The sequence below is a fragment of the Bos taurus genome, chromosome 5 (genome assembly GCF_002263795.3).
Source record: "Bos taurus isolate L1 Dominette 01449 registration number 42190680 breed Hereford chromosome 5, ARS-UCD2.0, whole genome shotgun sequence".
Classification (NCBI taxonomy): Eukaryota; Metazoa; Chordata; class Mammalia; order Artiodactyla; family Bovidae; genus Bos; species Bos taurus.
Genome location: NC_037332.1, coordinates 103,630,407 through 103,655,531, shown reverse-complemented (window position 1 = coordinate 103,655,531; position 25,125 = coordinate 103,630,407). Strand labels below are relative to the sequence as shown.

The 25,125-nt window shown below is 50.3% G+C and overlaps 1 protein-coding gene across 4 annotated transcripts; it reads left to right on the top strand.

Annotated features, from left to right (window-relative positions):
• Positions 1-754: 754 nt before the first annotated feature.
• On the top strand, positions 755-24,174 carry CD4 (CD4 molecule). 4 transcript variants are annotated; one of them, XM_024991416.2, is made up of 10 exons: positions 755-871; positions 7,932-8,037; positions 8,161-8,325; positions 15,988-16,146; positions 16,787-17,020; positions 18,019-18,357; positions 20,680-20,880; positions 21,603-21,724; positions 22,072-22,139; positions 22,436-24,174. In XM_024991416.2, exons 2-10 carry the CDS (start codon positions 7,989-7,991, stop codon positions 22,464-22,466), a joined length of 1,368 nt encoding a protein of 455 aa, XP_024847184.1. In that variant the 5' UTR covers positions 755-871; positions 7,932-7,988; the 3' UTR covers positions 22,467-24,174. The 4 variants fall into 4 exon arrangements, with proteins under 4 accessions (XP_024847184.1, XP_024847186.1, XP_024847185.1 ...); XM_024991417.2 differs by lacking the exon at positions 755-871 and adding an exon at positions 3,718-3,883; XM_024991418.2 differs by lacking the exon at positions 21,603-21,724 and having other exon boundaries at positions 22,436-22,544.
• Positions 24,175-25,125: the final 951 nt, after the last annotated feature.

Sequence of the window (25,125 nt, the reverse complement as noted above, 5' to 3'; positions counted from 1 at the left end):
ATTCCACCCAATTCCTTGGGTGTGAGCAGCTGAGTGGATGGTGGGTCCCTCGCTGAGTGGGGAAGTTGAACAAGGAGTAGGTTTGGCGGGTAGTAGCGTGGAGGTGATGGGTTTGTTTTGGGAAGCTGTTTGTTGGGTTTGAGTTTGCTATGTCTGCTGAACATCCAAACGGAGAGACCCCCATCTGGTGCTCTTGAGAGATCTGAACCAGAGAGAAACATTTTCGGACTGGCCAGAAATGAAGGCTCACAGGAAAGAAGCCCGGTGCATGGTCACTCTGATTGTCTCAGGTGCCCCTTCTTAGCCCTGGCCCTTTCTGCCACACAGGCCCAACTATGATGCCTTTGGTGAGGGAGCCCTGGAAGCACCTGCTGAACAGATATCCTCTGGCCCTGGAGTTCGATGCTGTGTGTGGCTGACCACAGCAGTTATTGTGGTCCCTCCACGTGCCTCCCACTTCTTGTTTCCCTGAAGCCCTGGCCAGACTGTAATATCACTGGTCCATCAATGTTTTTCTTACTAGCCACCAAAAGCACATTGACGCTTTTTCTTGCCATCCACCAAGAAGTGGGACCACATTCTGGGCTCTGGCCGGGTTCTGCGGAATTTTTTCCCTTGACTTTGCCATTTTCATTCTGACATCTTCCCCAAAAGGCAGGGGGTGGGGACCCCAGTCCTAGGTGGTGACGTTGGGGGCTGGCCCAGGCCTGGGGAGTGGAGAAGACTCGCTACCAGGCTTCCTGTCTCTCCTTCTAAGCGTATCTCTGTCTGCAGAAGTAACAGGCGCCCTCCCCAGTGGGCTTCTGCTCCCAACCCTCACAGAGACACACCTGCGCTAGAAGCAGAAGGGAAGAGGGACCCAGGCTGGGAGGTAAGAGGCACAGATCAGGCTTCGTTCCTTTCTGAGGGTTGGGGATGGGAGGGGAGCGAGGCAAGAGATGTGTTGGCGTCACAGGTCCTGCCCAGAGCTCTGGCCATCTTCTCCGGCATTTCCCGAGCCACACTCTCCCCCTGGAAATGTGAGCTTGCAGAAGCCAAGGGATTCTGCCATGCTTCTCTTCACAGCCCCACTGCACACAGCTCAGCTCCCAGGGCGGAAGGGTGTTGACTCGGACTTGGAGATCAGAGAAGAAATGGGCGTTTGAGGGCCCCGGGCTGAAAAAGGCCACTGGTCATGGGGAGTAGAGGAGATAAAGACAGGGAGAGGGGAAAAGAGGGGGGAAAAAGAGGAAAGAAGAAATGAGAGAGACATAGAAAGAACCCACAAATATTAAAGAGGGAGGAGGTCTAGGAAAAAGAAAGGAAAAGAGAAGACAATACAAAAGCAAGAGAAAGAGAAGTAGAACCTGGTCTAGAGACATTTCTCCCCTCAAATTAATTTTCCCAATGACTTACTCACCAAAACTCACACCAGAAATCATATTTGCAGCATTTCATAAGCCATATGACTGATGTAGCCTCCTTCGACTCAGGTTATGTTCCTACACTTTTGTTTGCTTTTCGTGCCTTTTTAGTATTTTTGAACAGTATATCTAAAGACACTTCCACTTCAGCTTAAAAATGATTAATGAGATGACTGAAAGCTAAAATTCTGAGAAAGGGGTAAAGCCAAGCTCCTGGGTGTGACATGTGGTAAAAGGGAGAGAGACGTATTTTTAGGCCACTACATCATTAGAAAAATTGGTTCTAAGAAATCAGTGTTAGGGTCTCAGCTGCTCTAGAAAAGGAGGCTGGTGGCAGGGGGTGGTTAGAGAAGGACTTGCAGACCCTCCCTGGGCTTGGTGGGGTGTGTGTGGGGGACACACAGGAGGTGACACCTGTCAAGCAGAACGCTCGGAAGGACCCCAGCCTCCCACCTCTACATCCTCAGTCCTCCCCCTCTCCTGAGGCCTCCTTGGCCTCCAGCCCTGTTCCCCAGGGTGTCCACTGTCCTCCCATCCTGGCCGAATTCTGTGTATGTGCGGATGGGGGCCTCCTCCCTACAGTCAGATCCCTCAGAATAGAAAGGCCCCACTGTCACTCACTCAAAAACACTGCGCTCTGGGTGGGACAGCTCTTCCTGAATGTCCTGCCCTTTCGGGGTGGGCTTTTCGGGGTGCAGGGCTGAGGGTAGAGCCTGATGCCGGGGAGGTCCGTGCACTGCGTGTTTGACAATTTCTTGCGCTGTGTAGAGTCTGGGCTGGAACAAAATGGCCGCCCTCCTCACCTCAGAAGAAGGGGTTCCCAGAGGACCGTGGGATGTCTCCCTCCTTCAGTGTGGGGGCCTCACGCAGAACAGGTCCACCTCAGATAAGACTCCCTCCCATCAACCGGTTCTGGGCAGAAGCCTCATCGCCCTTGGACCCTGATCCTGGCCCTGGCATGGCATCAAGGAGTTGGGTAAACAAGGGCCTGGCCGCTTCAGAGCTTCAGTGAGTCTTGGTTGAGTGAAATGCCTTTGATGAGGGTGGGTGTGCGGAGGGGCCAGGCAAGGGGCTGGGGTTTGTGGGCTCCTTGGCTGAGGTCGACTCTGCACCTCTCCGGGATCGTGGAAGGAGAGGGGGCGCTCCGTTCCCCTCCCTGTGGGCGGCGGAGGCAAAGGAGAGGATGGTGGAGGTTTGCAGCCACCGAACCACAAGGGTCCCTTCGAGGGACCATGTCTCTAGGAAGTTACATTCGCACAAAGCTGGAGCGCAGCAGAGGGGCGCATGCAGTAGGGGGCACATCCGCGGCGGGCTGGAGGGGGCTGATGGGGGCCGTGCGGAGGAGATAAAAGTGCCTATGGGACCACAGACTGTCATTGCGGTGGGGCTGTGCCCTCTTCCCCCCAGCCTCGAGCCTCGCTTCTCCGCCCTGCCCGGGGTAGGGGGCGCTGGGGCCCCGAGGGCGAGCAGTGCGTTGCCTTCTTGGCTTCTCCTTGCCTCTCAGTGCTCTGCTCCAGGCCTGTGTCTTGTGTCTCAGAATCTCCTTCTTTCCCTCTGCCCTACCTCGTTTGTGCTACCCTGGGCCTTGTGTGTGAGGATTGTGTAAATGTAGCTGCTGCTTTAATGAGCTAATCTGGGTCCCTCCCCGCCTTTCTCTTTCCCTCCCATCCTCCCGTCATCCTCCCTTGGGACTTCTGTGTGTTCCTCCAAGGAATCTGTCCTTTTTCCTTTGTCCACCCCACAGCCATCTCCCGGGCATCTATCCTGGGCCCCAGGCTGTAGTCTGCAGGTTCTCTTCACACAGAAGCTTGTGGAGACTGCAACCCTCCACCCAGAGGCCAGGATGCTGGTTTCCAGGCCAGGAGGGACTGGAGCTTAGTGGCTGCTGGAGAGAGAAGGGATTCTGAGGGAGAAGAAGCAAGGGGCCCCGCAGGCAAGCCAGGAGAGCTAGAACTGCCTCCTAGCAGAGGAGGAGAGACAGACACAGGGAGCTGAAGGCAGAGGTGAGGGGAAGCACAGATGCGAGCAGAGAAACAGGGAGAGAGAGAGGAGTCAAGGCCTCGGGGACCAGTGGGCCCTCCCGCCAGCCTCAGGAGCCTGCGGTGTACACTGTACAGGATGCTACTGTACCGGGGCAGAGCGCTTCTGGGGAGGCTGAGGATGTGGGGATCAAAGGCCAGCTCTCTGGGGCGGCAGCGGAAGCCCCAGGCATCAAAGCAAACAGCGGCTGGAAACCCAGAACCTCCTCCACCGACCAAATTGAGCCCTGGGGTGGTGGGTTGGGGCAACACAGGGAACTGGGGGGTGGGAAGTGGGCCTTGCACTGAGGCCAGGATCACCGAGTGGGGAGGAAAAATTGACCACACCTGGGGAGGGACAAGAATGTCCGTAGTCTTGCTCAGGCGTCAAAGCTGACTCTGAACCTCAGGGAAGGGCATCTCACATGGAGACTCCCTCACTCTCTGCTCACCCAGGACACGGTAAGTCTAGGATGGGCGGACAGTGGGACCTACTTTCAGATGTAAGAGTGCTCCGCCCTACTCTCTCACCCCAGCCTCCTGCTGTGTGCCTTGTGGTCCCAGGCCAACTGGTAAACAACTTCACCCGTGACCTAGCCTCCCTCTTCCTTTCCTGGAAACCTCCTCCTCCTTCTTTTTTTTTTTTTTTTTTTTAAGATTTATTTATTTATTTTTTGGCTGTGGTGGGTCTTTGTTGCCACATGCAGGCTTTCTCTAGCTGGGATGAGCGGGGACTACTCTAGTTGCGGTGCGTGGGTTTTTTACTGCGGAGGCTTCTCTTATTGCAAAGCTTGGGCTCTAGACGTAGGCTCAGAAGTTGTTGCGCACAGGCTTAGTTGCTCCGCGGCGCGTGCAATCTTTCCGGACCAGGGGCCAAACCGTGTCCTTTGCATTGCAAGGCAGATTTTAACCACTGGACCACCAGGGAAGCCCCCAAAACCTCCCTCTTGACCACTTGTCTTCCTATTTACCTTGTTTTAAAAAAATTCGAGCAAGTTCCTACCAGGCGTTAGGCCCTGAGTAGTTCCTCTTTCAGGCAGATGAAGCAACATCAAGTTGGCCCTTTCCGCTTCAGGACTCTGCCTGCTGCTTTGGCATCTGGTGCCTCAACACCTCTTGAAGAGAAGGCTTCCCCTGCCCAAACCTCACTAGGAGGGTCAAGCCCTTAGCACGCATTCAAGTGCTGCCTCCTTATCATGGATCAGTGGACAACAGAAAACAGAATCCATCTCAGACGGTTCAAGACCACCCCAGAAAGAGCGGTTCCTAACTGGAACCCAGTTAGGGCTTGAATTGCTATTAGGGGGCCACCTGGCAGGAGCTGTTGTCACCATGGGAAGAAAAGGGCAAGGGAGGGAATACAGCTGATGCCAGAAAATATGCCCTGAGCCAGGAGAGAACAAGGATAAAACACGCTAACCTCTCCTCTCTCCCTGGCCTGCTCATCTCTTGTGGGTGCTTCTCATTGGCCAACCCCAACCAGGAGCTGAAGGGCGAGGGAGCCTGAGTGACACAGTGTATAAGGTGTGCAGTGGTCAGCCTTCGTGTGGAGAGCAGGGCAGAGAGCATGGAGAATGCCTGGGGGTTGGGGGTGTGGGCTTCCCTTGCTGGTCAAGTGATTAAGACTCTGTGCTTCTAATGCAGGGGGCGCAGGTTTGATCCTTGATTGGGAACTAAGGTCCTACATGTTTCGTGATGTGGCCAAAAAATTCAAAAAATAAAAAAAAGAAGGTGGAGGAAGTGGGTGGGAGGTTCAAGAGGGAGGGGGCATATGTATACCTATGGCTGATTCATGTTGATGTATGGCAGAAACCAACACAACATTGTAAAGCTATTATCCTCCAATTAAAAATAATTTTAAAAGAAAAGAGAATACTTGAGAGGACTGGCACAAGAGTAGGCTGTGTGGATGGTGATGACTTGGCTTCATCCAGGCCAGGTTTGGGTGTGTACAGACACTTTTTAGTAACAGAATTACCATGTGGAGTCCAGAAAAAAGTAATCGGTGATTTCCCCTCTCTGTTCAATCCAATTTGGTTTAAGTTAACCAAATACATCCCAAGACCCTTCTCTGTGCTCCAGATGGGGCCAGCGGTGGCCTTGCTGGCTGGACCATCATTTCCAGCCTAGAGATCAAGTTGGTGGAGGAGAGTTGTTATTATTCAGTTGCCCAGTTGTGTCCAACTCTTTGCAACCCCTTGGACTGCAGCACGCCAGGTTTCCCTGTCCCTCACCATCTCCTGGAGTTTGCCCAAGTTCATGTCCATTGGATCGGTGATACCATCCAGCCGTCTTATCCTCTGACACCTTCTTCTCTTCCTGCCCTCAATTTTTCCCAGCATCAGGGTCTTTTCCAATGCGTTGGCTGTTTGCATCAGGTGGCCAAAGTATTGGAGCTTCAGCTTCAACATCAGGCCTTCCAATGAATATTCAGGGTTGATTTCCCTTAAGATTGACTGTTGGTGGAGGAAGGGCGGGAACTGAAACTATGGTAGAAGGTGGGATGTGCACATAAAGGGGTCAGAGTTGGAGACTCTGGGAGTTCAGAGCAGACAGCTCACTGAAAGGTGGTCCCCAGCAGAGAGAAAGACCAGGCTGGGGGTTGGGGTGAGGGGAGAAAAGTAGGTCTGGATACACAAGCTGCGTGCCAGGTGTGTGCTGACAGCCCCCAAGGCTGTCACTGCTCTGAGGCCCGCCCTCAATCTGAGGCCAAATTCAGACACTTTAAAAAAAAAAATTGAAGTACAGTTGATTTACAATGTTGTGTTAGTTCCTGGTGTACAGCAAAGTGATTCAGTTATATATACTATACTCTTTTTCATATTCTTTTCCATTATGATTTATTGCAGGATATTGAATATAGTTCCCTGTGCTATACAGTGGGACCTTGTTTATCCATCCTGTATGTAATAGTTTGCCTCTGCTAGTCTCCCAGACTTCTAGTCCAACCTTCCACCACCGCCTCAAAGACACTTGAGCCTGGTCCCGCCTGCCTGCGAGGCACTGTCTGGTGGCCTTCCTTTTGGCTCTACTTCCTCCGTGTCATCTGGTCCCCTTACCATCCGATGGAGCTTCCTAAAGCTCTCAAAGACCTTGTCACATCTCTGCTCCAAAACGAGCAGCGGCTCCCAGCGCCCTGCCGAGCCCAGCCCTAACTCTCCGGCCTGCCCAGCAAGATGCGAGATCAGGCTCCACTCCCCAAGACTTCGCTCCACAGCCACACACCCCACCCCATCACCCCCGATTCCGCAGACTGTGATGGGTGCCCTCCCCTTTCTTTTCCAGCTGTCTCAGGGTTGTCAGACTTGAGCGTGCACCAGTCCCCCAGAGGGCTGTGAACACAGACAGCCGCACCCAACCCCAGCTCCTGATCCCAGAGGTCTAGGGTGGGCCCCAGAGGTTGCCTGTCTCACAAGTTCTTGGGTGATCACACATGGGGAGTCACTGCTCCAACCCAGTGCCGCCCATTCCTCCAGGTCCGTGCAGAGCCCTTCTGCGACCCCCTCTCCCACGGGCCTGTCTGTCTTCCAAGCCCACAGAAACTCCAGAGTATCACCTTTTTGCTTGTCCCACTCAGAGGCCTTCTAGGGAATCACCCTCTGCCCTTTCCCTGACCGCATCCCTCATGCTGAATCAGACTGCAGGTCCTGGGGGTTTTCTTTCAGAACTCCTCCCTTAAGTCTGTCTCTCTGAGTTCAGGCCTCATCTTTTCCCACCAGGATTCTTACAATCCTGCCTCCCATGCTTGACCTCCTCCAGGTCCTCTTCTGCTCAGCAGCTGGAGGGATCCATCCTATAAGTCTACTCCTGTCCTTCTCTAAGTAAAGCTCCCTCGAGCACCCAGGGTCACGGCGTTCTGGGACCTTCATGACCTGGCCTGACTCCCTAGCCCCAGTTCCTACCAATTTGCCACCTTCTCTGATAATTCTTTTCTTCTTTTTTAAAAACTTTAATTCACACCAAAGGCCATTCACTCATTTTATTTTGTAATTCATTGATTGAGTAATAATTTTTGGCTGTGCTGGGTCTTCGTTGTTGGGCACAGACTTTCTCTAGTTGCACCGAGTGGGGGCTACTCTCTAGCTGCGGTGTGAGGGCTTCTCATTCTGGTGGCTTCCTTTGTGGGGCACAGGCTGTAGGACACGTGGGCTTCAGTTGCTGTAGCATGTGGGCTCAGTGGTTGCAGCTCCCAGGCTCAATAATTGTGGCACAAGGGCTTAGCTGCTCCATGGCATGTGGAATCTTCCTGGACCAGGGATTGAACCCACGTCCCCTGCCTTGGCAGGTGGATTTTTAACCATTGGACCATGAGGGAAGTCTTTTGAGAATCCTTTTCTGATTCCCCCTGGCAAAGAACCCACCCCTGGCCCAGGCACAGCATGCATGGCATGTAACCCGTGGGTATCTTGTTCAGGGGCCTGCACGTCTAGGTTCCCGCCTGGCTGTCTGGGTCATGAAGGGGACCCAGCCAGATGAACGCCTGCTAACTGCTGACTGGTGTCTCCCCCAGGCCCTGCCCTTTCTTCGGGGGAAGGCTCAGGTCCTTGTCTGCCTCAGCAAAGCCACAATGGGCCCGGGGACCTCTCTTAGGCACCTGTTCTTGGTGCTGCAACTGGGTGAGTGCTCAGACTTGGGGTCCGGGTGCAGGTGGCTTGGGAGGAGGGGCTGGTTGGGGAATGCCAGGTGGGGGATGGGGCAACCACAGCCTCAAGGCCCGACCCCCCTGTTTTTCCACCTAGCGATGCTCCCGGCTGGCACTCAGGGAAAAACAGTGGTGCTGGGTGAGGCAGGAGACAAGGCAGAGCTGCCCTGCCAGGCTTCCCAGAAGAAGAACATGGTCTTCAGCTGGAAAGATTCTTCCCAGTCCAATATTCTGGGGAAGCGTGGCCTCTTCTTTTACAAAGGTAGGTAGGTTCTGCTCCCTGTTTACAGAAGAGAGCCCTGGGGAATGAACACCCCCGTGGCAGGGCCTAGCTCCTAGTCAACTCTGGGGTTCTGGAGGGTTCTGCCATCAGCCAGAGTCTCAGGGACTCCCCAAGTCCAGAACCGCCCTCTGTCAGCTATTGGTGGGCTGGGGAATGGCTTCTGGTGGTCTAATATAGTTTCATTATTTTAATATTGATGACCTTATTTTAATGGATATTAGAAAAATAGCTACCATATGAAACCCATGATTTCATGAATATTGTTGTTACAGACCAATGATGATACTTTGTTTACTTCCATTAAGAGCAACAGAATGTTTTCGCCTAGCTTTTTAAAAAAATAATGTATTTATTTTTGGCTGTACTGGGTCTTCATTGCTGCGTGGGCTTTTCTCTAGTTGTGGCGAGCGGGGGGCTACTCTCTAGTTTATGTGTGTGGGCTTCTCATTCCACAGGCTTCTCTTGTTGTGGAGCACCGTCTCTAGGCAAGGGCTTCATTAGTTGAGGCATGTGGGCTCCAGAGCTCAGGCTCAGTGGTTGTGGCACATGGGCTTAGTAGCTTCTCGGCATGTGGGATCTTTCCCCACCAGGAATTGAGCCCATGTCCCCCGCACTGGCAGGCAGATTCTTATCCACTGCGCCGCCAGGGAAGTCTTTTTCTAGCTTTCAAAGTGGAAAGAATTAAGATTTCAAAACTTCTTAGGAACATTATTTTGCAATCTTATTTTTTCACGTAAATTTTACCCTCATGCTCCTGTTTAAGTAACTCTTCTTTCTTCTGGGTATGGCTTCTAATATTCAGTACATTATTGAGTGGGAGAAAGTCACAGAGTCAAAAGTAGAAAAATGCCACCAGTGTGAAATGTATTTATTCTTTATAAGTTTATTTGATTTATTATTGTTTGCATTTCACTGCTTATTTTTTTTAACATTTTCTCTTAATTCAAATGTATATAGAAGTTGAATAAGTATATAATGAACCCCTGTGTATCTCTCTCAGCTTTAACAATGATCAATTCATGACCAATGTTTGTTCATATAACTGAATCACTTCGCTGTACACCTGAAACATTGTAAATCAACTATATTTTGATTTAAAAACACATCTATAATATCATCATCAATGCTTTAAAATTAATTCTTTTATGACCAAAATTATCCAGTGTTCAAATTTTCCCAAATGCCTTATAATATTATTTTTACATCTGGTCTGTTTGAATCAAAATTCAAATAAAAATTCATGCATGGTATTTGCTTGATATGGCCCTTGAATCTCTTTGAATTTATACATTTACTTTCCTTTTTCTGCCCCCTATTGCAACTGATATTTGAAGAAACCAGGCAATTGCCCTATAAGTTTTACATTGTGGTAGCATTTAACATGTTCCTCTGTCCCTTAAATCTCCTAGAAATGGTGACTAGATCTAGAGACATGATCAAGTTTACGTTCATTTTTTTCTCTCAGTGACTTATTTAATAACTGTACTCCATATTACAAAGCATTATAGCCCCATCTTTTTTTAAAATTGAAGTATAGCTTCAATTGCGGTGTTGTGTTAGTTGCTGGTGTATAGCAAAGTGATTCAGTTATATCTATACACTATTCCTCCCCCTTTGGCAACCATAAAGTTGTTTTCTTTGTCTGTGAATCTGTTTCTGTTTTGTAAATAGGTTTATTTGTATCATATTTTAGATTTCACATATATGTGATATATGATAGTTGTCTCTCTCTTTCTGACTTACTTAGTATGACAATCTCTAGGTCCATCCATGTCGCTGCAAATAGCATTATTTCATTCTTTTTCATGGTTGAGTAGTATTCCATTATATATACCTTCTTTATCCATTCCTCTGTTGATGGACATTTAGGTTGTTTCCATGTGTTGGTCATTGCAAACAGTGCTGCTATGGACACTGAGGTGCACACGTTTAATCTTTTGACAAGAGCATTTGATAGATGGTGTTTTATATTATCATTTCATCGCATTAGGAGGCATGCAATATTTATTGCTTCTTTTGTACTATTAATACAAAACAATCAGTGGCTCAAGTTTAGTTTATTTATTTGTGCTTCCTAGGTGGCGCTAGTGGTAAAGAATCCACCTGCTAATGCAGGAGACTTGCAGGAGACTTGGGTTCGATTCCTGGGTTGGGAAGACCCCCTGAAGTAAGAAATGCCAACCCACTCCAGTATTCTTGCCTAGAGAATCCCATGAACAGAGGAGCCTGGTGGGTTACAGTCTATGGGGTTCCAAAGGATTGGACACAACTGAGCAACTAAGTCATTAAGAGATATTAATAAATTGAAAGATTAAGAAGCATATCCAACAAAGACTAGTATCTAGAATATGAACACAACTCTCAAAATTCAATACCAAAAAACCCAAACAATCCAATTAGAAAATAAGCAAGAGACACGAAGAGATATTTCACCAAAGAGGACGTAGAGATGGCAAACAAACACATGAAAATGTGTTCATCATCATTAGTCATCAGGGAAATGCCAATTAAAATCACAAGGAGATATCACCACACGCGTATCAGAATGGCCAAAATTAAAAAAAAAAAAAAGTAACATCCAGTGCTGGTGAGGATGCAGACACCAGTTACTCTTACATTGCTGGTGGGAGTATAAAATGGTACAGCTGCTCTAGAGAACAGTTCAGCAATTTAAAAAAAATTTATTTACTTATTTTTGACTGTGCTGGGTCTTCATTCCTGCTCAGGCTTTTCTTCAGTTTCAGGGAGTGGGGGCTGCTCTCTAGCTGCAGTGCGTAGGCTTCTCACGGTGGTGGCCTCTCCTGTTGGGTAGCAAGGGTGCTAGGCCTTGGGGACTTCAGTTGTTGCGATTCCTGGGCTCTAGAGCACAGGCTCAGTAGTGGTGGCACACGAGCTTAGTTGCTCCATGGAATGTGGGATCTTCCTGGACCAGGGATCAGACCTGTGTCTCTTGCATTGGCAGGCGGATTCTTTCCCACTGAGCTACCAGGGAAGCCCTGGAAATTTCTTTAGAAAGCTAAACTTGCAACAACCTAGCAATTGTACTCCTAGACATTTACCCCTTAGAGAAATAAAGACTTATGATCACACAGAAATCTGTGTAAAATTGTTGACAGCAGCTTTATTAATAGTAGCCAACAACTAGAAATAACCTGCTGCTGCTACTGCTGCTAAGTCGCATCAGCCGTGTCCGACTCTGTGAGACCCCATAGACGGCAGCTCAACAGGCTCCTCTGTCCCTGGGATTCTCCAGGCAAGAACACTGGAGTGGGTTGCCATTTCCTTCTCCAATGCATGAAAGTGAAAAGTGAAAGTGAAGTCGCTCAGTCGTGTCCGACTCTTAGCAACCCCATGGACTGTAGCCCACCAGGCTTCTCCATCCACGGGATTTTCCAGGCAAGAGTACTGGAGTGGGGTGCCATTGCCTTCTCCGAGAAATAACCTAGATGTCCTTTAATGGGTGAATGGTTGTATGCATACTATGGATTATTTTTCAGCAGTAAAAAGAATGAACTATAGTTTCGGACCACAACCTAGATGACTCTCCAGAGGATTATGCTGTATGGGGAAAAAAAAATGCCAATGCCACAGAGTAACATACTATATAATTTCATTTATATAACATTCTCAGAATGACAAATTATAGAAATGGAGAACAGATTAGTGTTTGCCAGGAGTCAGGGCGAAGGGGTCTGGGAGGGAAGAGGATTTGGCTAGAAAAGGGTAACATCTTTATAGTGCTAGAAATGTTCTGCATCTTGAATTGTGTCAATGCCAATATTCTGGCAGCGATACTGTGCTTTATAGTTTTGCAAGCTGTTACTTTTGGGGTGAGGTGGGTCAAGGGTATTCCAGATATTTCTGCGCTATTTCTTATGGTTGCATGATTTTCTCAGAAGAAAACGTTTAAAGAATCATCAGAGTAAAATGATTAGCTTTCATAATGTCAAAACAAAACAAACAGAATGAAGAAGCTCCACACACACACACACACACTTAGAAGGATGTCAAGCACATTTTGTTAAGTGGAAAGTAAGCTATGTATGTATCAATAATAGAGTCCCATTTTAATTTAAAAATTCAATGTGGGGGCTTCCCTGATGGTCCAGTGGCTAAGACTCAGTGTTCCCAATGCAAGGGCCCTGGGTTTGATCTCTGGTCAGGGAACTAGATCCCCCATGTGGCAACTAAGACCCAGTGTAGCCAAATTAATATTAAATAAAAATAGATACTAAAAAAAAAAGGAAAATTCAATGTGTGTAAATATATAGCTACACAAACAGAAAAAAGCATGAAGAAATCCACAGTAAGTTGTTTGCAGTAGTATTGAGGGTGGGCAAGGAAAGAGAGAAATATTGAGTCTGTGAGTCTGTATAATTTTTGTAGTTCAAATAACTAACTGAAAAAGTAAAGATGATCTTAACACAACTTTAAAAATGTATATTATGAATGTTTTCCATTTTATTGAAAATTATTTATAAATGTCATTTTTAGTGCTCACCTAATAGTTCATCAAGTTAGTATGCTCTAATATGCAGCCATTATCTTTTCATCTAATCTTGCACCCTATTAAGAACGCTGTAATTATTATTTTTGTACCTACATTTTGGCTTGAATTTTAAACTTATTAAGGATAAAGTTCTAGAAATGAAATTAAGGATATGAGCTTTAAAAAAAAAAAAAGTTGGTGTATATAGCCAGATTGCTTCCAGAAAGGTTCTATCCATTTACAGTAAGTCTAGATAATAATGTCACTGTGTGTGTTTCTCTCTCACTGGAGCCCTTGCTGGCACCAAATACTAATATTTAAAACCTTCTCTCTTTTATTTTTTGCTAATTTTGATAGTTGAAAAACATATCATCATTGTTTTAATTTGCATTTCTATGATCGCCTGTGAGCTTGAAACACTGTGCTCCTTTCTAAAAATTCTCACCTCTTTTGTGTTGATGTTTTTGTTCTGTTCCTAAGATCTGAACTTCTTCCAGAATGGCTTCCCTTCCCAACTTCCTGATCTCTGACAACAGCAGGATCACTGTCCTGACTGCTCCCAATTTCTGACCCAGAGTCGATTTTTTTGCCCTACTTCAATCCCTGATTTCCCCTCGGTCCCTGCCTAGGGCCGTTCCTTCCTGTGGAAGTGTTCTTCTGTTTCACCCTCTTTGTTCTCATGGGAACATCTCATTAGCCAAGGCCACCTTCCCCTCCCCTGGGTTACAGTGGGAGCTTCCTGGCAATTCCCTTTGCTACTGGTCTCTCCTACTTTGCTTCTCTTCCTCCTACTGCAGCGCTGACTCCCAACACAGTGCCAGCCACTCCCTATTCCACTAGGCTAAGCCTGGAAGAGCCTCTGCCAGACGTTCATTCCCTCAGTATGGGTTCCCGCAGCTCCTCAGCCGGACACCTCACACCCAGATATTGTCCTGACTGCTTGGAGGTGGCTGCCTGTATGACTTTCCTGGAACTTTACCCCCTTCCTAGACATTCTTGCTGCAACACTTTCCTCTAGCTTACTTCTTTTTTTTTTTAAAGAAAAACATTTATTTATTTGGCTGTACCAGGTCTTAGTTGCAGCATGCAGGATCTTCAGTCTTTGGCCTGCGGGATCTTGAGTTGAGGCAGGCAGAATCTTACTTTAGTTGAGGCAGGATCTTTAGTTGAGGCATGTGAACTCTTAGCTGTGTCATGTGGAACCTAGTCCCCCAACCAGGGATCTAACCCAGGCCCCAGCACTAGGAGTGTGGAGTCTTAGCCACCAGATCACCAGGGAAGTCCCCTGCCTACCCTTCTTTTAAGGCTTTGTTCTGTACTGGTCTCCTCCAAGAATTGATCCCAGACTCTCTCACACTCTTAGAACTTTCACAAAGTAGAATCGCTTTTACAAAGTATAGAACAGTCTGGACAAGGGGGTCTTGATGAGACCCAGAAGAGCTTTTAACAGGGAAGCAAGGAGGACAGGTTATTTTAGGGAAAGGGTGTTAGATTTCATTTGTAACCAGCTGAGTTTTAGGGTGATGGCAGAACATCCAGATGAAGTCATTCCTTGGGCCATTGGAAACGTGGGCCCAGGAGGAAGGCGAGAAGTTAGGGCTGGGAGTTATCTGCTGAGCGGACATGGGATGCAGGTGAAGTTTTTTTTTAAATATTCATTTTTATTTGTCTGTGCCAGGTCTTAACTGTGGCATGTTGGATCTAGTTCCCTGACCAGGGATTGAACTTCCTGCATTGGGAGCTCAGAGTCTTAGCCACTGGACCACTGGGGAAGTCATGCAACAGACTAAATTTTAATCCTAGCTCCAGCACTTACTGGAGTTAAAATTCAATCAGTAGCAAAAGGCATAAACGGAAAAGCTGTCTCACACCTGTCTCATAGGGTTCACTTCCTCTCCCCAGTGACAACAAAGGCGACCATTTCCTTGTGTTCACCTCTACAAATATTTGTTCGTTTATAAGATAGATAGATAGACAGATAGAAATATAGGTAGATAGATGATAAATAACTTTCCCCCTCCTTTTCAAACAGTGGTAGCCTTGAAAATATCTTGCTTTATTCAGTTAACGGTGTTTTTTAGATATTATTCCATCTCAGAATATAAACAGCCTCTTCATTCTTCTTTTATAGCATTCCACTGAAAGGGTGAAGTCCACTTATTTAACCTCTTCTTTCATGGTGGACATTTCGTTCTGTATGTGCATTCGTAATTCTGGGAGTATTATAAATTACCTTCCAGGGGAATGGATAAATTGGGAGATTGGGATTGACATATACACACTACTATATATAAAACAGATAACTAAGAAGGACCTACTGCATAGCACAGGAACTCTACCCAATACTCTGTAATAACCTGTATGGAAAAAGAATTTTTAAAAAGAGTGGCTATATGTATACGTATAACTGAATCACTTTGCTGTACAGCAGAAATTACCATAGCATTTTTAAATCAACTATACTTCAATAAAAATTTAAAAAATAAGAACAAAACAAATTATTTTCCAAAGAAATTGCACTGGTTTATGTTCCTGCCAATAATGTGTAAGCAAGAGTTTGGACAACTACTCAATTTCTCTAAACCTCTGTTTCCTTATCTGCAAGATAAGCAAAATGGTACCTATTTCTCAGACTTGTGACTGTTACCTGAGATGATGTGTGTAAAGTGTTGGCCTGTAGGAGCTGGTGGAGCTCCCCAGGTGGCTTAGTGGTAAAGAAGCCACCTGCCAATGCAGGAGACTCAGGAGACATGGGTTAGATCCCTGGGTAGGAAAGATCTCTGGGAGGAGGGCATGGCAACCCACTCCAGTATTCTTGCCTGGAGAATCCCATGGACAGAAGAGCCTGGTGGGCTACAGTCCATGGAGTCACAGAGTTAAACATGACTGAAGTGACTTAGCGTGCACACATGTAGAGGCTGGTGCTCTCTAAGGGAGGTTACGATTTTATTTGGGGTTAGTGAGATGCTGTCCTGGCCAGGTAAAGGAATGTGTTTGGACCTCCTCACCAGTCTGGGGTTCTCAGATTAGGACCAGGGCAGATTCTATTGGACATCAGCAACTCAGATCAGAAGAGTCGTGGGTACCACCCTTGCCAGGGATGCACTGTCTCCAGGGTACCCCAACCTCCTCCATACGGGATCTGCTCCCAGGTACCACTGAACTGAGCCATCGAGTGGAATCCAAAAAAAACCTGTGGGACCAAGGATCCTTTCCTCTGATCATCAAGAATCTCCAAGTAACTGACTCGGGGACTTATACCTGTGAAGTGGACAAGAAGACGCTCGAGGTGGAACTGCAGGTGTTCAGACGTGAGTGGGGCAGCCTGGGACCTCCAGCCAATTTCCCTTCCTCCTTGACTCACATCCCTGCACCCAAACCAGGGCCTGAGCTGCTGGCATTGCCACAGTCTGAAGACAGATCAGATAGGCCGCTGTGTCTCCTCAGTGCCTCCTCAGGCCTTGGGTCAGGCAAGCAGAGACAGAGACCTGGGGGTGAGCGGGAGGTGCAGGGGCGGAAAGGCAGGAGACAGAGGGAGGAGAGAGAGAGACAAGGAAGAGAGGAGAGCGGGAGGGGAGAGGAAACCCTGCCTTGGGCTGGAGGTGGACAGAAGGGAGATGTTGGAACAAGAGTAACTGCAGATTCTCAGATGGCTCAGTGGTAAAGAATCCGCTTGTCAATGCAGGAGACGCAGGTTTGATCCCTGGATCGGGAAGATCCCCTGGAGAAAGAAATGGCAACCCACTCCAGTGTTCTTGCCTGGGAAATCCATGGACAGAGAAGCTTGGCGGGCTACAGTCCATGGGGTCCCAAAGAGTCAGACACAACTTAGCAACTGAAACAATAAATGGACGACAGAGCGATACCCTAGGCTTCCTAGCTTCTTCTCTTCTTCTTGGGGAGATGGTGTGTGTGTGTGTTTGTGACACAGTTCACCTGCTCCCCTCACAGTGACTGCCAGCTCAGACACCCACGTGCTGCTGGGACAGAGCCTGACCTTGACTTTGGAGAGTCCCTCTGGGAGCAACCCTTCCGTGCAATGGAAGGGTCCAGGGGATAATAATAAGAGAGACGTCAAGAGCCTGTCACTGGCCCAGGTGGGGCTGCAGGACAGTGGTACCTGGACGTGCACTATCTCCCAGAGCCAGCAGACACTGGAGATCAAAATACCCATCGTGGTGCTGGGTAAGAGGGGCTCCCCCTTCCCCGCAGGCACCCCCTGCCTGCCAGACCTTCCTCTTCCATCACTGCTCTGCTCCGGGGGGTCTGGTTTAGGGGGAAGGGGAGGCTGAAGTCAGGATCCCCTGGAGCAGAAGTCTGCCCTAAGAGACACGCTGGCCCTCTCTTCTTCACAAGCTATCCTTGGGGGAGTGGACATGGAAGAAAGAAGGGACGGGGGTGTAAGGATGTCAGGGACCCCAGAGACCCAGGAAGAAGCCCCAGAGGAGGGCTGTCAAGGGCATCTGTCTTCTTGGTTGCCTCAGCTTCCCCCTCCCACCAAGTTGCAGTTCCACTAACTCAGAGATGCTCACAGCAACAAGGCAGCCCTGATGAAACTCGATGTTGCAGGTTCAGAGTCCTGAGTAGGCACTGGGAAGGAAAAAAAAAAAAAAGCCCAGAGGGCAGGTGCTACCCCAGACCCTGTCCTCTGGGTGACTCTTGTGACACACAGGAGGGTAGCACGGTGATGAAGTTCATGGGCTCTGTCTGAAATCCTGGCTCTGACTTGACTGTGTGGCCCTGGGCAGGTCACTGGAACTCTCTGTGCCTTGGACTCTGCATCTGCAAAATGGGGATGATCTAACCTACCTTGTCCAGTCATGAGGACAAGTAACGTATGAAGTGCCCTTGGAACAGCGCCTGGCACATAGTCAGCCAGTGTCTGCGCTTACCTTGAGAAGGGTGATGAATGTTGTACCCACGTGGTACAGGCCAGATGCCCTCTGTGCTCCGGGATCCTGAGGAGAGAGAGGACCCCTGTGGCTGGGCTGTTCTAGGAGGGCTTCTCCAGGGAGGGGGTGCTGCTGTGGCAGAGAGTGGAGGTGCAGAGCAGAGAGAGGAGAGGAGATGTAGAAGGAAATTGAAGGGCTCGAGTGGCAGCCCAAGTATTTGGACTCACCTGGCCCCCTTTCCTGCGCCTGCCTCGCCCTGTATGGACCCAGGTTCTCTCCCTCCCCCTCCAGCCTTCCAGAAGGCCCCCGAAACAGTCTATGTGAAGGAGGGGGAGCAGGCGGAGTTTTCCTTCCCACTCACCTTCGAGTATGAAAATCTGAGCGGGGAGCTGACTTGGCAGCTGGCGAACGGGGATTCTTCCTCCCAATCCTGGGTCACCTTCACCGTGAAGAACAGAGAGGTGAAGGTGAACAAGATTCACAACGACCCCAAGCTCCTTGTTGGGGAGAAGCTACCACTGCGTCTCACTCTGCCACGGACTTTGCCTCAGCACGCGGGTTCTGGAACCCTGACCCTGGATCTCACCAAGGGGAAGTTGCAGCAGAAAGTGAAACTCGTGGTGATGAAAGGTGAGGAGCTAGGCTGAGATGGCGAGGGTGGGGTCAAGGGCCAAGGGACCTGGCTCAGGGTCCCTCCAAGTCATGACAGACCCTTCAAGAGAGTGCCTAGGCCCTGGATGCCTGGTGGAGTCCATCAAGGGCCCTCTGGTTTGGGGAATTTTTAAAAAAGAATGTGGGTGTGCTGGGTTCATTGTGGCAAGGAGGGTTTCTCTAATCGAGGCACAAGGACTTCTCTTGTGGAGCATGGGCTCTAGAGCATTGCAGGTCAGTCGTTGCAGCTCGAAGGGTTTAGTTGCCCTGCCGCATGTGGGATCTTAGTTCCTTGACCAGGGATCCAACCTGAGTCCCTTGCATTGGGAGGCAGACTCTGAAGTCCCTGGGGGTAAGTCCTTGGGGGTTGGTTCTGAACTGAGGTTGGAATCCTCATCGAAAAAGCAAGAAAGTTCCAGAAAAACATCTATTTCTGCTTTATTGACTATGCCAAAGCCTTTGACTGTGTGGATCACAATAAACTGTGGAAAATTCTGAAAGAGATGGGCATACCAGACCACCTGACCTGCCTCCTGAGAAATCTGTATGCAGGTCAGGAAGCAACAGTTTGATCTGGACATGGAACAACAGACTGGTTCCAAATAGGAAAAGGAGTACGTCAAGGCTGTATATTGTTACCCTGCTTATTTAACTTATATGCAGAGTACATCATGAGAAATGCTGGGCTGCATGAAGCACAAGCTGGAATCAAGATTGCCGGGAGAAATACCCATAACCTCAGATATGCAGATGACACCACCCTTATGGCAGAAAGTGAAGAGGAACTAAAAAACCTCTTGATGAAGGTGAAAGAGGAGAGTGAAAAAGTTGGCTTAAAACTCAACATTCAGAAAACTAAGATCATGGCATCTGGTCCCACCACTTCATGGGAAATAGATGGGGAAACAGTGGAAACAGTGTTAGACTTTATTTTTTGGGGCTCCAAAATCACGGCAGATGGTGAATGCAGCCATGAAATTAAAAGACACTTACTCCTTGGAAGAAAAGTTATGACCAACCTAGATAGCATATTCAAAAGCAGAGACATTACTTTGCCAACAAAGGTTCGTCTAGTCAAGGCTATGGTTTTTCCAGTGGTCATGTGTGGATGTGAGAGTTGGACTGTGACGAAAGCTGAGCACGGAAGAATTGATGCTTTTGAACTGTGGTGTTGGAGAAGACTCTTGAGAGTCCCTTGGACTGCAAGGAGACCCAACCAGTCCATTCTGAAGGAGATCAGCTCTGGGATTTCTTTGGAAGGAGTGATGCTAAAGCTGAAACTCCAGTACTTTGGCCACCTCACGCGAAGAGTTGACTCATTGGAAAAGACTCTGATGCTGGGAGGGATTGGGGGCAGGAGGAGAAGGGGACAACAGAGGATGAGATGGCTGGATGGCATCACTGACTCGATGGACGTGGGTCTTAGTGAACTCTGGGAGTTGGTGATGGACAGGGAGGCCTGGTGTGCTGCGATTCATGGGGTTGCAAAGAGTCGGACACGACTGAGCGACTGAACTGAACTGAACTGGAATCCTCTGTCCCTCCCTGACATCCTAGAGCAGGCCTAGGGTGAGCTCCACTAGAATTCCCGAGGGCCTCACTGAGAACCAGGCTCTAGTTCTACCTCTGCCGGGACCCTCTCAGATCCCAACTAAGCCCCTCCCCTCTGTGGGTCATTTTTGTCCTAAGGAGGATAAGAATATGACAGTGATGGTGACAATGTCAGGTGTCATATTGAGTTCTTCCCCTCCTTATCTCCTTAATTACCATAACAACATCACCAACAATAATGGCTTAGATTGGGTGTTTCATACAAGTCAGGCCCCATTCAAGAGCTCTACGTGTATCCTTCCATTTAACAATTGTGTGGGGCTCTCCCTGGTGTCCCAGGTGTAAAGAATCTGCATTCAATGCAGGAGACCTGGGTTCAGTCTTGGGTGGGGAAGATCTGCTGGAGAAGGGAATGGCAACCCACTCCAGTATTCTTGCCTGGAGAATCCCATGGACAGAGGAGCCTAGTGGGATACAGTCCATGGGTCACAAAAAGTCGGTCACCACTGAGTGACTAACACTTCAGGTTGGTAAGTAACTTGTTCAGGGACTCACAGATTGTAAGCAGCAGGGCTAGGGTTCAAATCTAAGACTGTTGGACCTCAGAAGCTGTGCTTCCTCCATTTTAACTGTATGAGAATGTGCTCTGAGAGGCTAGCAGAGTGGTGCTGATGTAAAGCATCATCGTCATTGTTCTACGGAATTCCTGGAGGTCCAGGGTCCCTGTCTCAGTCTTTTGTCCCTCTGCAGTGACTAAGTCCCCAAACAGTCTGACCTGTGAGGTGCTGGGGCCCAGCCCGCCAAAGCTGACCCTGAACTTGAAGATGGGGAATCAGAGTATGAAGGGCTCAAATCAGCCGAAGTTGGTGACACAGCCGGAGCCCCAGGCTGGGATGTGGCAGTGTCTGCTGAGTGACAATGGCAAAGTCCTGTTGGAAGCCAAGATCGAGGGTGAGTCAGGGCCCATGTTCCATGGTCTAACCCCGAGCCCCTGTCTCCTCAGCTGGGGGACCCTCCCAGGGCTGGTGGAGACCACCCAGCCTCCCAGTTGCTCTGAGATGGGTAGGGTGGTAGGTGAGGTGCCTAGGACACGGGGATGATGAGGTGAAGTCGGGTGTGGCCCTGGGCTCCTGTAGCCCTACAAGTTCCCACTTCCCTAAGGTCTACCACCCAGGAGTGGGGCTCACCTGACCAAGAGCCCCCCTCCCTGGCTCCTCTTCAGACCCAGACATACATGCACACCCGAACATACAGACATTCGTGTGCATAACAAGGGTGGGGACTGTTGGTCTAGCTCCTCAGAAAGCAGAGTGGTGTGTAACCTTAAAACCCCTTCCCCAAGGGAGCCTTGGGATAGAATGGATACACGTATATCTATAGCTGAGTTCCTTGCTGTTCACCTGAAACTGTCACAACAATGTCTTTTTTAAATTTTATTTTTAAACACCAAAAAATAAAATGGTAAAAAAAAACAACAACAAAAAATCCTTCCCCAGCCTTTCCCTTCCAGTTCTGGTGGCCCCTAAGGGGCCCATGTATCTTGCCTGGCTCTCTCAGCGCAAGGACCAGACCCAAGTGTGGCTGGGCAGTGAGACCCTCTCTCCTGGGCCCCCTTGTGTGCCCTTGCCCTGACGATGGGCAGGGAGCTGAGCACGCCTCTCTCTGTCTGTCAGTCTTGCCTTCAGAGTTCACCCAGGCCTGGCCAAAGCTCCTGCCCATGGTGTTGGGGGGAATCGCAGGTCTAGTGCTTTTCACTGTTTGCTGCGCCTTCTGTGTTAAATGCTGGCACCGCAGGGTGAGTGAGCCCTCCCCGACGTCCTGACGTCCTCACGCCCCCATGGGACGCTCAAGACCCTGAGGCTGGTCCGGCCACGAGGCTGTCCAGTGTCTGTGACCTGCTTCTCCTCTGGTTCCCTCTGCCCACCGCTCCCTCCCTCACTGCTGGCTGGGCCCCGTCCCAGATCCCATGAGGAGGGAGAGAAGGGAAGGCGCAGAGTCAATTCTGGGACAGATGGCCTCCTCAGCCACAGCCCTGGCCTCTCCCCTCCCAGCTTTCCCTTCCGCCCTGCGCCTCCCCGCTAAGGGGCAGCTCCCTTTCAGAGGCCCAGGGCCCTCACAACTCGCCTCCTTCTCCCTGGACAGCGCCGGGCAGAACGGATGTCTCAAATCAAGAGGCTCCTTAGTGAGAAGAAGACCTGCCAGTGCCCCCAGTAAGGAACTGGGAGGGGGGAGCGGAGAGGGAGGGGAGGGTGGAGGAGCGGGAGGGGAGGGAAGGAGACAAAGGCTAGAGGGAGGTGGTGCAGAGGAGAGAAGCGGGTGGGGATGGCCCAGGAGGTAGGAAGCTGGCAGGGGAATGGAGGACCAGGTGAGGGGCAGGGGGCCCGGGGTATGGCTGGAAGCCAGCCCTGCGCTGGAAGAGAAAAGCAGGCTCTGGGAACCACAGAGGGCCTGGAAAGCAAAGGGCTGGGAGGCACAGACTTGTTCCTCTTATTCTTCGTCCCTCCAGCCGGCTCCAGAAGACCTATAGTCTCACCTGAGGCCCTGACCAGGAGGAGTTTCTCACCTGCAACCTCCCCACCATGCTCCACCGCCCCCCCAACCCCACCCCTGCCACATCTCCTATCGGGCCCCTGGGCCTGGGGACCAGATGAATGTAGCCGGGGCCTGTGGCCGCCTCCCTCCCTCCTGGTCGAGGGGGCCTTGGGTCTGCTCCTCCAGATGCTCTCCTCCTCGTCCCCATTTTCTACTCCAACCCTAACCCTTCTCTGATGACTTCTTCTCTCTCGATTCTCTCCCTCACCACTGGCTCAGATCCCGGGCAGCACGAGGGACCAGCCCAGCCTGGCCTGGAGGGTGAGGCTGGGTGTCTGCAGCACGAAGCTCAAGACTGTCATTGTACGGGGAGAGGACCCTGGGACCAGAGAGGGCAGGGACTAGCCCAGGATCACACAGCTAGTCAAGGACAGATTCAGATCCAAAGTTCCTCCTGACTGCCAGCCAGCAGCATTTCATTCTGCCTGCATCTCACTCTGCCTTGGCAGAACCACAGACTCACATCCTGACCTGGGCACAATCAGGCACCCTGGGCACACTCGTGCACAGACATGATTCCTTATCACCTCAGCAGCACGGCTCTGTTTACAAACCAGTTCCTTTGGGCTTGTTTGTCTATGGGCTTCCCTGGTGGCTCAAACGCTAGAGAATCTGCTTGCAGTGCAGGAGACCGGGGTTTGATCCCTAGGTTGGGAAGATCCCCTGGAGAAGAAAATGGCAACCCACTCCAGTACTCTTGCCTGGAGAATCCCACGGACAGAGGAGCCTGGCGGGCTACTGTCCATGGGGTCTCAAAAAGTCGGACATGACTAACAATGTCTATTTCAGCCTCACGAAAATCCTGCAAGGCTGGGTAGTGACAAGACCAAGACTAGCATCTCCAGTGTATCGACCAGAAACAGAAGGCAGAGAGGTACATGATAGTTTAGCTTCACACAGCTAGTACGTGGACTAGCCCAGGTCTCTTGGCTGCTAGTCCCACTGCTATGTCTTGAATAGAGGGACAAATACCATGCAGGTCTCTGCCGCTGGCTGGTCACAGATGCCCGGTATGTCCCTTGTCCCTCCATGGGAGCCCTTCTTGGCAGGAGTTTGCCTCAGAGAGTTCAGGATCAGGCAGGAGGGCCTCCCTGCCTAGAATCCCTCCTTGGTCCCCTGCTGGCTGCAGAATCCTGTTACCAGGGAACAAAACCTGCAGTTCTCCTAATCAGGGCACAGGCCCTGTGGGAGAGAGTGTCCAGTGACCGCCACTCACCCTCTCAGAACCTTCTGGAAGGTGAGTTTTGCCCGGGGCGGGGGAGAGGTGGGGAGCTGGCTGGAAACTGAACCCTCTGAGGGCACCTCCTGTGAAGGGTGATACCCCTGGGCCTCAGTCTCCCCACCCTGCACCCCCTTCTTTCTTCTTCCAAATGACTCAGGATACAGAAAATCTCGGGGTTACAAGTTTTCTTCTTCCTCTTCTTGATCCATTTCTCCCAAGATCCCCAGCCTTCTCTGCCCCACTCTCCTCCCTTCCCTTTCTCATCACCTCCCGCAATCCCCACCCTTTCCCCTTCTTTTCTTTCCAATTTGCCTCTTTCAGGAAGAACACCCAGCTGTCGCCAGGGGTCCCCATGGCTTGCTTGTATTCCTGACCTATCCCCACCCCTGCCTCCCTGAGCTGATAGAAAAATACAACAGACTTAACTTTAAGGAAGATGCTCTTCATTTGTGCGTATGTGTGTGAGAGAGAGAGAGAGAGAGAGAGAAGGGTGGGGGAGACATTGTGTGTCAAGTCTCTTCAGTCGTGTCCGACTCTTTGCGACCCCACGGACTGTAGCCCACCAGGCTCCTCTGTCCATGGGATTCTCCAGGCAAGAATACTGGAGTGGGTTGCTATGCCCTTCTCCAGGGGATCTTCCCGACCCAGGGATGGAATCTTTGAGGGGGAGGCAGAGGTGGACTCTTTCCTGGGGATCTGGAATCTTCTGATTTGTGGGGTCAGACCCAGAGGACAGGTTGCCAGGTTTGCCCCCAAGAAGCAGATCAAGTTTCCCTGGGGAGGGAAAAATCCTCTGGAGGTGGTTAGCCACCTCCCCACCCCAAAGGGCCCTGAGTGTGCGCGTGTATGTGTTCTACTGAAGGGGAGAGACTGCAGGGACCGTGTGTGCGCGCGCCACGTGAGAAACTGCGATGTGTGCGTGAGAACTGTGTGTGTCCCCCACACAAGTGTGAGTTTGTGTTTCAGGAGGAGGCAGCAGTGTATTGGGGGGAGGTGCATCCTTCTAGCCCCTTGTATCCCACAAGCAGCCCCAGCATGGCCACCGCCCCTCACTCCTGCAGCCTCCAGCACACGCTCGCGTGAGCCTTCATCCTGGGAGCAGCCCTTACAGATACACTGGGGAACACACGCGTCCTCCTCCCCGGGCCATACCAGCGGCCTCTTGGAGCCTGAGTTCGCGGGGAAAACCGGGTGGGGTGGGGGCAGGACTCGAGCCAGGTCACCAATGAAGCCGGTTCCCTCCCGGCACCTGCCTAGCCCCTCCCCCGCCAGGTCCCCACCGTCCGGTCCCCCCGGGCTGGCCTCCATCCCGACTCCGGACTGCGGGCAGTGGCGGGACCCCGGAAGAGAGGGGCCGGCGGGCATGTAGGGGGCCGAGCCGA